The sequence below is a fragment of the Alosa pseudoharengus genome, unplaced genomic scaffold (assembly GCF_046254945.1).
Source record: "Alosa pseudoharengus isolate Yale_2024_CS ecotype anadromous, Long Island Sound unplaced genomic scaffold, YU_APseudo_1.1 YU_APseudo_1.1_scf_1, whole genome shotgun sequence".
Lineage (NCBI taxonomy): Eukaryota > Metazoa > Chordata > Actinopteri > Clupeiformes > Clupeidae > Alosa > Alosa pseudoharengus.
Window position 1 is genome coordinate 10,141,594 of NW_027468564.1, and position 11,710 is coordinate 10,153,303.

Below are 11,710 nucleotides of genomic sequence, written 5' to 3' on the forward strand. Positions count from 1 at the left end.
CTAACTTAGTCTCACTATGGCAGACACCCCCTCTTCTCTGTCCTTCCCGATCGACAGTAAACAGCTCCCAAGATGTTTGTACCGGGATGTGTTAATACCCTCTTGCTGATCTATTTAGCACTTGCAGTTACCGCTTCAGCCACCAAATGACTTCAACGTTAACGTGAAAGTTAACTTCCCTCAAGCAACTGCCACGTCCTGAAAAGAATATTGGAACGTCACGTATTACCAACCGTCCCGTATGACCAACCTCTTACGTGTATGTGTCACTTAATATTCATTTCTATACAAATCAGTCTTGTAAGGCTGTGTGTACAAATCTGCTTGGAGCTCCAGTGGAATTTTGAATTGCGTCATGAATTCTCAGGCTAACTGTGTGTTGGGAATAGGTACCCACCAGCCCAGCACTAAACTCCGAGCGTGGTTAAAAAAAAAGGATATTTCAGGCAGTAAAAGCCCCGGTAAGAACCAAACTAGATTTTGTTCAAATCTACACACCTATGGTTACTGAAAAATGTAAGGTTCATTTATCAAATGTTATTTTGAAGTGTTAAAAAACATAGTTGTTTTAGAATTTTCAAAATAATGGGTTGGTAATTAGCATGTTTACGATACGTGACTATCGACCTCAGTGACTGTACGACTTAACTTTACTACACTGAACTGTTATGACAGCTTGTAGCCTTTTTTGTAACTTTTTCATCCCACTGTGAGGGCTCTGTCGGGGATCAGTGCTCCACATGGCTACAGACAGACCAGCAAAGGCAGATGAGAGGCATAATATTGGATGGGCGGTACTACCTAAGAGCAGTGCGTTAGGAAGCTCCGCCCCCCAGGTGTCTGTGCCTGCCTCTGGCTAGGTGCAGAGGGTTAATCAGGCAATTAGCTGCCTTTTTAAAGCTCAACAGGACAAACCTCAGGCACACTGGCTTGAGCTTAAGAAGAGTGGAGACCAGAGGTCAAAGCCAGTCTCAGGGTAAGGGCTTACGGCCACCCCTTTCAGAAGTAACCTGTTTGCCCATTGTGGAACGTTGTGTTGTGATTTTGTTGAAGTGGAACGGAGCTGAAGGGGAACGTGGCTGAAGTGATTGTGCTACTGGAAGATACGACGGCTGGAACAGGAAAGAGGGCCTGAAGAACCGTGAACAACCCACCAAGACAACCAATAGGGCTGGGTGACAAGGTCAGTGGCAGGGACTGAACTCCCCACTAACGTTGTCCTGTGTCTCTCTCTCTCTCCTTTGTCTTAGAAGCCGACACGAGTCCTCTGACTGCCTCAGTCCAGCACTGAAGACTTGAGTTGAACTCTGCTCCCCATCCCCTTTCCCAACACATTACAAATAAATTCCTAAGTTTGTTTCACTGCAACCTCTGCGTCTGACTGCTTTGTTCCAATTGGTTGACCCACTATTCTGCCTCGCACGGCCGGGCGGCCACACCACTTTCAAAACCATCACATTGATGACATCGGAACCCTGCAAAATCATTATTTGATTGGTCAGGACCTCTATCGCATATGATATCACATCAAACGAGACAGTTTCGAATGTTTTTTTTCATTACAACAAATTCCGTCCTCGGTGAGTACAGACTCATTAGAATAACTGTTTATTAACCTGCTTCATTTTGTGTGAATTTCATCCGAAAAATTGGACTTGGTGTGGACAGGCCTTAAAACACATATAAAACACCAACCAAACCATAATGTGCCACACTAGTCCTAATAATAATAATCCTTTACAAAGACATGTCTAACACCAACCTTAATGTCTGCAGTTTGCAGTTAGGACTAGACAGTCCCTTAGAGAGAAGCTGAACTCCAGAATCCCCCAGGTCGTTGTGGTTCAGGTCCAGCTCTGTCAGGGAGTTTGGTGACTGTAGAACAGCAGCCATAATTCCACAGGACTTCTCTGAGAGTTTGCATTCAGCTAGTCTGCATAACAACACAAATGTAAGGGATACAATGTGCCCCGATAAATCAACGCAATCAAGTGATCTTTCGCAGACCATTCCCATGCCAAATCACATACACATACATAAACACACACACATCTGAAAGATTTGTAATGTTATAAGAGGACAAGTGTATACATAAGCAATTTATTTGTGGCACACCATCAACCACAATCCTGTAATGAAGATGGAATTTCCGAATTCATAACATCAAAATTAGTCTGGTGGACAGCCCATAGAGCCCCATTGTGGACCCGGAAATGTTGAGTACACCAAAGTTTTATGATGGAAATATATAGTATGGGTTCCCAGCATGTAGAAACTGCCGGATGCTAATTTGCATATGTTGGGCAATTTGTGTAATTGAGCTAATTAGCATAAATTAGCATAATCGCCTATATTGATGATATTATAAGAGCTGCTTGGCCAAAATGGACAATGTTAGTATGTTTTTAGGGGTTACTGGAGATGTTGAGTCCATATCTGAGATTTTCAAGATTCAAAATCACTATTTAAACTTGGTTTGGTCACGTTTTTACTCTCATTAAGCTGATTTTGCTGAGTTTTTTGGTCCAATTTAGACAGATTTTTGAAGGATAGGGCTGTAGCGATATACAGTAGGGCTGTAACAATACACCAACTTAACAATTCGATTCGTATCGTGATTTGTGACCCACGGTTTGATACAAACCTCTTTTTTTGGAAGGGGGGGGGTGGCTAGACTACAATATAATATATCTGTATTATTTTATATCCTGATATAAAAAGAGAGAATACTGAATGTCTGATATTTATGACAGCACACTTTATGCAGATTAGCCTATAGCTTAGGCCTACTATTTCTATTATAACTCTACCACATTCAGCTGTCTGGTTGAAGCCTGGAAATATTGTAAACAAAGTAACATAGTTGGCTAGCTTATCATAGTCTACTGATTGGACTGTTCAGTTTCCTCATGTGTGTTTAAGGTAATATTGTTCTCCTTGGGACATGCCCTTTTGGGAAACATTGGTATTGAGATGATCATTCAACTTGAATGCAAGAGCTTTAACAAATATGTGCAGCATGCTAATGATGCTAAGCAGATTTAATAGTGTAACGATTGATGAGACAGCGTTGTCTAATCAAAAGCTTTATTAAAGGTCGGGAGCAGGGACATAGGCACAGAACATAGCACACGCTAGGGAAGTCAAGAACACTCGCACCTTACACACATAGGGTAAAGTTTCTGCATGCTGGGGACCCATACTATATATTTCTATCATAAAACTTTGGTGTACAACATTTCCGGGTTCACCTTTCTGTCCACCGGACTAAATACATCAAGTGTACACCATCTTGCATTTTTTAAACAGTAAAGATACTTGTTTTAATTTAACAAACTGTTATAAAATGGGTATTACACATCAATGTACAAATATCTGCCATAAATCAAAACCCCTTTAAAGTGTCCCAGAGTGGGTGTGGCCCAATTAATCAATTACCCACACCTGTAGACTATTACTGACAGGCACATTTGCAAAAGCTCATTTAAATAAAAATGTGTTCTAAAACAGTGTAGTGCATCTTCACACATGAACCCAGACTAACCCTGAATTTGCTCTGCAGGAAAGTCTGGGCCCGTATTCACAAAGAATGTTAAGGCTAAAAGTAGCTCCTAACTGGGGAATTTAGGAGAGCTGTCATTACCCCACATTTCATGAACTGTTGTGAAGTTAGGGATTTCAATTAATAGCACCTACTGTAAAATATCAAATTAGTCCTTTGAGGCCTAGGCTATTTTCAGTGTAATTTTACTACTAAGGTCTTTGGTCATTGTAAGGGCCCTCTATTATGCTAGGCTATATCGTTTTCAAGACAACAGGCTACCAATATCTGGGAAAATATGTTGTGATCAGACATATATATATATATATATATATATATATATATATATATATATATATTATGTCAGCCTTTATGTCAAGTTAAAATACTTTGTGTCTCATTATTGTTGCATTTATGTCACCTAGAGCATGCTGGTAGAAATATCTATTCAAAAGCACAGTTGATCTGTGCATGCCATGATCAACTTTTGATTCTTTGATATGGAAAGCAAGTTCATTATTTTGGGCTGCTATTAGGCTACATTAGAATTTCAGCCCAAAGTTGGATACCATGTAGAAATTTGCTGCAATTTCAAAACTCGGGAACGGCTACTGTACAAAAGAATGCTTCATATCATCGTGTTCGGTAAGGTCTGCTGTTTGTTCTGATAGCCTATATGATTTACCGCGCGTTGAGTTTGTGAGATATACCACCGACAGTAATGGGTGGAGATGGACGAAGCGCTGTCTGCTATGAATGGAAATATAATGAAATGTCATGTAAGCCCAACATTAATTTTCACGCGAACCAATTTTTACAGCATCTAGCCGCTAATATTATTGGAAAGCTCCGGTTCCACTCTTTTGTTTGACATCTTGATTTATGTGAGATAACGGCTCCCACACACAGCTGCGTGCATCGCGTTGCTGGAGACGCATCCTGTTCACTTTACATGGGCTCACGTGATCCGTTGCAGAACTGAATTGTGGGTCCGTCGCGTCGCGTTTCTCCCGCCGCTCGCGTTGAGGAGTTCAGCTGTTGCTGCACCGACAGACGGCACCGGCCAATCAAGCCAATCTACGGACGGCACCAACCAATCACATTACGGTTTTACTTCAAGTCATTTGCATAGCTACCATCGGGAACACCCACTGGCATGCGTTGACGGAACGCAGCTGTGTGTGGGAGCCGTCAGTACTCCGTGAGCTATTCAACAAATAATAATGGATGTAAATTTGGATGCATATATTATTACTATATATTTTTAGGGGGCTTTTGATCATCTTAGGGTGGCTTCAGTCCCCCCAAAATAGGTATAACGACGTCCCTGTGTGATATGATGGTTAGGTGGTAAGAGGTGGGGAAAGCTGTGTGTGGTGAAGTTCTCACTCTTGAACACCTGAGAAAAGTCTGATGTAACATATATTCTTTGTGACTTTGGCATGTAGACCTAATAAGACATATCTCATATACAATATCATACAATACAATATCATACATTGTGTCAGCTTTTTCTGCTTGTCGTTCTACTTATGACATCGCTGACATCGGAACCCTGCAAAATCATTATTTAATTGGTCAGGAACTCTATTGCATACACAATTTCACATCAAATGAGACAAATGTTTATTTTTCATTGCATTTTTTTTTCATTTTCATTTCATCCTCAGTGAGTACAGACTAATTAAATTAACTGTGTTTATTAATCTGCTTAATTTTGTGTGAATTTCATCCGAAATATTGGACTTGGTGTGGACAGGCCTTAAGACACATATAAAACAGCAACCAAACCATAATGTGCCACACTAGTCCTAATAATAATCCTTTACAAAGACATGTCTAACACCAACCTTAATGTCTGCAGTTTGCAGTTAGGACTAGACAGTCCCTTAGAGAGAAGCTGAACTCCAGAATCCCCCAGGTCGTTGTGATTCAGGTCCAGCTCTGTCAGGGAGTTTGGTGACTGTAGAACAGCAGCCACAATTCCACAGGACTTCTCTGAGAGTTTGCATTCAGCAAGTCTGCATAACAACACAAATAAAGACAAAATATTGCAGAGATGGATAAATGTAAGGGATACAATGTGCCCCGATAAATCAACACAATCAAGTGATCACATACATTTACAGTAAACATACGTATAACACATACACACACAGTAGACATATGTATGCATGCATGCACATGCACACACACAGGCACACCCACAAGCACATGCACGCACGCGCGCGCGCACACACACACACACACACACACACACACACACACACACACACACACACACACACACACACACACACACACACACTGTATACATATAAGCAATTTATTTCTGCCACACCATCAACCACAATCCTGTAATGAAGATGGAATTTCCCACTTCATAACATCAAAATATATCAAGTGTACACTATCTTGCATTTTTAAAACAGTAAAGATACTTATAAAATGGGTATTATGCATCAATACAGCTTAGAAGAAGTCGAGAGGACTTCTAACTCACTAAGACCTATTCACAAACCATCTTAAGCCACTTTTTGTGGCATTTCACATCACGTTGCGATGTTACGGTTACAGGAGCTCTCAATTGAAAAAGGGAATAATTGTGCATTGTAGGCCTAAAAACGTAGGCCTAGTTTTCTCTTAAAAAATATTTACAAAGGCTTTCAGACCTACTCTTAGTAAGGAAAAGTGACAACTCCTAACTCTAGCTCTGTTGTTATGGTTGACATCATTACTCATGCACGAGCTTGATTGAAGTGACCATCTTGATTGGCAGATGATTATAATGTGGGAATGATGGTAAAAACCTCCCCTATGATGATGAGTGACAGGTGACAGGTCTTTGCTGGTGAGAATGCGTGCACTACACAAGTGCTGTGAAGGATGCACGATGATTAATAAATGGCCTAAATGAATAAAGAGTAAGACAAAACAAATAGCCTAGTAGCATAATGAAATACAGTAGGCCTATCTTTGCAGTTTGAAGCAGTATCTTTGCAACAGGTTTTAAATTAATCTTTAAGAAGACACATAGGCCTACATTGGCAAAGAGGAGAAACAATTTGATTCACAATAAAACGTTACATTTAGTTTACATGCAATGAATGGTTTTGGTTGTTGGTGGCGTTATTGCATCCCTTAATTACAATGCACAATTATTCCCTCGCGATTGACAGCTCCTGGAACCGCATGTTCATTTCAAAACATCGGCATCGTGACGTGAAATGCCACAAAAAGCGCCTTAGTATTGTTTGTGAATAGGTCTTAGCGAGTTAGGAGTCCTCTTGACTTTTTTAAGCTGTCCCAGACACAGTGGCTTTTAGGGCTCAAATGCTTTGTGAGTTACTTAGTCAAAAAAATTAGGAGTCCTAAAATTACGACACACCCATTATTTTTAGGAGTTTCTCCTAAATTCGGAAAGGTAGGAGCTACTTTTAGCCTTAAAATTCTTTGTGAATACGGGCCCTGGAAAAGATCCCAGTCTGTCAAAGAACAGGTTAGTCTGGGTTCACCCTAGCTAGTAGTAGACTAGTGACTTAACATTATATTTAGTCACTATAGTTAGCACAGTCTCTCCATCAGATACTCACCGTGCCTTTCTGCAGCACCTCACAGCTGGGATCAGTCTCCTGCGCCCCTCATCTGATGTGTTGTATTTCTTCAGGTCAATCTCATCCAGCACATCCTCAGACATCAGAAGTATGTGGGCCAGTGCTGAACAGTGGGCAGGAGACAACTTCTGTTTGATGTTCTTTGGTGATGACAAGTATGTCTGAATTTCTTTGTGCATGGAATCATCCTTCATTTCAAATAAGCAGTGGAAAAGATTGATGCATCGTTCAGGAGAGAGACCTTCTCTGTTGAGCTTCTTCATGTACTGACATGTTTCCTTGATGCTTTTTGAGCTGTTGTGTGTGCGGTTCAGTAGACCTTGCAGAAGTCGGTGATTGCTCTCCAGAGAAATGCCCATAAGGAAGCGAAGGAAGAGATCCAGGTGTCCGTTCTGGCTCTCCAAAGCCTTATCAACTGCACTCTTAAGTAAAACATGTAAGTTGTCTTTTAACCCTAGTGTGGATTGAAGAGAAGATAACAATGATGGGTTGAGTTCATCTCTCTGCTCATCACTGATGAGGGATTTCAGAGCTTCAAGGTTCTTAGCCAAATACGAGTGAAACACAAACACAGCTGCCAGAAACTCCTGGACACTAAGATGCACAAAGCAGTAGACCTTCTTCTGTTGAGATTCCACAGATTCTGTCTTGAAGATCTCAGTGCACATGCCAGAATACACTGAGGCTTCACTGACATCAATGCCACACTCTCTCAGGTCTTCCTCATAAAACATGAGGTTACCATTCTCTAGACTCTTGAAAGCCAGTTCTGCCAGCTTCAGTAGTATTTTTTTCTGTGATCTCAAGAGCCTCTTCTTATCTGTTTCTTGTCTTTTTTGATATTTCTGATCCTTTCGAGTTGTCTGGATCAGCAAGAAGTGTATGAACATCTCAGTCAGAGTTGTGGGAATTTCTTGGGTGTTGTCCTGTCCAAGCATCTGCTGAAGTACAGTGGCTGCAAACCAACAGAAGACTGGAATGTGGCACATAATATGGAGACTTCTGGATGCCTTTATGTGAGAGATGATTCTGTTGGCCTGACTCTCATCACCAATTCTCTTCCTGAAGTATTCTTCCTTCTGTGGGTCATTGAAGCCTCGTACTTCTGTTACCTGGTCGATGTACTGAGCAGGAATCTGACTGGCTGCTGCTGGTCGTGAGGTTATCCAGATGAGTGCAGAGGGAAGCAGAGTTCCCTGAATGAGGCTTGTCATCAGAACATCCACTGATGATGTTTGTTTCACATCAGACAACTTACTGTTCTGTTCCAGATCCAGAGTCAACCGACTCTCATCCAAACCATCAAAGATGAACACAACCTGACAGTCTTTGTATCCTTCACCATCATTCAGCTCCTTCAGCTCAGGGTGGAAGTCCAGCAGGAGCCTGTGAAGACTGTACTGATCATCCCTGACTAAATTCAGCCCACGGAAAGAAAGGGGGAACATAAAATCTACATCCTGATTGGCTACCCCATCTGTCCAGTCAAGAATGAACTTTTGCACTGAGACTGTTTTTCCAATGCCAGCAACACCTTTGGTCATCACAGTTCTGATGTGCTTCTCCTGTCCAGGTAAGGGCTTGAAGATGTCATTGCAGTCGATTGGTGTGTCTTCTGTGTTTTGAGATCTGGATGCTGACTCTACCTGCCAAACCTCATGTTCCTTATTCACCCCTTCACTCTCTCCCTCTGTGATGTAGAGCTCTGTGTAGATCTTATTGAGGAGTGTGGGTGTCTCATCTCCTGGTTTGATGATGCCTTCAGATATGTTCTCAAACCTCCTCTTCAGACTGGCTTTGTGATTCTTTATAACTCTCCTCAGGTCCTCATCTGTTTAAAAATGACAACATTTGAAAATTGCAATTGTTCAATTTGATAACATGACTTTACTTCTCAAACAAAAAATTAAATCAATACAAAGTTTTAAATGCACTGTTCAATCCCTGCACTGTTCACTTTTGTACTACCACCATTGCACACACTCAACCATAGCCCCTTAATATGGTCAATGCATTACATGGTCAGTTTATACCAGACTTTTGTAATCACTTCAACCGTATGTAAGAAATGTATTTCAATGAATCATAAAATGGTCCTGATATGTCACTAGACAATAATAAATCATGTTCATTTCAAATACTTACATCACTGGCTAGAGTAGTCCGGCTAGGATATTGTCATTTAAAAAGTGAAATTGCAGCCCTCAACTGATGTTGATGTTGTGTTTTGTCATGTCATGTTGTGTTTTGGCCTGATGTGCCACCCTCCACCTATCTACTAATCACAAAGTCAAAGTAGAATTAAAACCCACTCTACGACAAAAATCAAATACGTCGGTAGTGAACAAAGCAAGGCTGTTGGCAACGTATTGCAGATCGGGTAGCCTAAATGGCTAAAAGTAAAGTTTTATTCCCACATGTTCTTCAAATATGTGTTACGGAGGATTAGTAGCTTGCGGAATGTCTGAAATGAGTTGAAATAATTAAATAGCCTATTTTGAGTTCATAGAAAGGCCTACAGATGCAACCCAATTCAGAAGTGGGCATATAGATTACAGTAATAAGGATAATTGAATGTTTAAGTAGCCCCCATTGACTTATTTAGTGTATGCCTAATCCTGTGAACATTTCAGATGCAACACCATGGCAGCAGGTGAAAATGAAACACAAAAACATTATTCAGAATAGTAGGTTTATATAGTTATAGCTTGCATTAATATTTCTTAATTATGAAAACATGTAGGCCTAGCTTATAGCCTTCACTTGGCCTCTGTTTTACAGCAAACAAGAAAAAGGTGTCTTTGAACACTACTGTAAGGAGTGTTTTACAGTAGCAGAGGAGTTGGCCATCGCAAATAATAGTGGAAGGCCGATTATGGAGGGGGTTGAGGGAGGCATTCGGTCGGATTCTGGTGCTGTGGAAATGTGTAGCCTTTATGTGCAGGGTACAGTAATATGACATTCAATTTAACAAGACATTCAAAACAACAAGTTGTTAAAATTATTAGGCCTACTGTAGGCTATGTCCGATTTATTTTAGGCTATTCTTGCTCAGATGTTCAGCATACTGTAGGCCTATGTCCGATTTATTTTCGGACATACAGTATTCTTGCATCACCGATGGAATACATGAATGTCACATACGGGCATTGCTATGAGACGTCTTCCTAGATCATCTGATCATCAATATCGTCCGGGTAGGCTATACATATTTTCCGGCGGTCTCTAAAACTCCTCGCCCTGCGAAGAGAGACCCTCACGATTTGCGCTCCAATGTCGTGGATCATCCAGGTACGCCGACATGTCTCGGGAGAAATTGTTAGTGGAGGGGTGGTACTTATAAAGGGTGTGGTTAACGGAAACCTCGGGTTAACCAAGAACATAACCTGCTCGGAGCAGGTTTGAGATGCAGCGTAAATTGTCATGGCAGCATACCTCGGTTAAAACCTATCCACCTTTCGTAGTGCAGGTTAATCGGGAAGTTACGCCACACGTGATCAAGTTACTCTCGAAGTTACCCAGATAAGCCAGTAACCCCGCTTCGTAGTACAGGCCCCAGGTTGGCAACCTCGAGTCAGGGGTGAGGGGGAGGGGATACACCGCTCTACAGTAATTTGAAAGTGATTGCAGTACCAGTTTTGGCCACAATCTTATATATGGTTCCTTTAATTTTTACATTTCTGTGAATGATTTTTATGTATGTGAGATATACAGTATGTGTGTATGTATGTGTGTTGTGTTATGGTTGTATACGCTACTGGATGTCTAAAATTTAACCCCGGGATGAATAAAGTATTAATCTCTCTAAAAAGCCAAAATGTCCAAAATGTCTACTCACCTAGTTCCCTCTTTCTGCCTGGTGTATGTTCAGTGTGCAGGTGTCTTCTGCTGTTGATCAGGCCTGTGTGTTCACCCTGTGTGCTCATATCTGTGTGTTCATCCAGAGGAGGCTGTAGAGGAGGTTGGGTTCTGCATGTCTTCCCACACTGGGGACAAGCTTGGTCTCCTGGTAGTCCAGGCTGCTCCCAGTAGCTGCTGATGCACTGCCTGCAGAAACTGTGTCCACAGGTGGTGATGACTGGGTCACTCAGTACCTGCTCACACACTCCACACCTGGACTGATCCTGGGTCAGATCAGCACTTGATCTGCAAGAACATCAGACAAATAATACTTGGAAAAATTGCTCCTCAGACAATCTACTGATTAAAATGTGTAATAAGCATTATTGTAACGGATGCCAGCTAGCTTAGCTGTGCTTGTGGAACGTTGGTAAAACCTCACTCCCCGACGCCTCAAGAGTGCTGCTGGCATGCGAGCCAGTAGCCTGGGCTATTGGCTCAATTGTTAGCGCGCTCGCTTCCCGATCCGAGGTGCTGCTGTTTCGCGGGTTCGAGTCCGGTCGTGTGCAGGGCTGAATCGCGCAGGTTCAACACAACGCAGGTTACATTGAGAAAAGGTAATTATTTGGTCCAATAATAAGTTAGAACATGGTGTGATATGATAAACATGATTAGTAATGAAATTAATATGATATAGAAACCTGAACGACAACAT

At 41.5% G+C, this 11,710-nt stretch overlaps 2 protein-coding genes across 3 annotated transcripts in view; both read right to left on the reverse strand.

Annotated features, from left to right (window-relative positions):
* The window catches only part of LOC143132364 (NACHT, LRR and PYD domains-containing protein 12-like), a 46,116-nt gene extending 36,970 nt beyond the window's left edge, over positions 1-9,146 (reverse strand). Inside the window, exons 1-4 of the mRNA XM_076292229.1 lie at positions 9,137-9,146; positions 7,135-8,986; positions 5,392-5,634; positions 1,763-1,933 (exon numbers count right to left, since the gene is read on the reverse strand). Of these exons, the coding sequence (XP_076148344.1) occupies positions 1,763-1,933; positions 5,392-5,634; positions 7,135-8,986; positions 9,137-9,146 (2,276 nt within the window). The remainder of the gene's footprint in view (positions 1-1,762; positions 1,934-5,391; positions 5,635-7,134; positions 8,987-9,136) is intronic.
* The window catches only part of LOC143136408 (NACHT, LRR and PYD domains-containing protein 3-like), a 151,150-nt gene that overhangs the window by 113,397 nt on the left and 26,043 nt on the right, over positions 1-11,710 (reverse strand). The window lies entirely within an intron of this gene.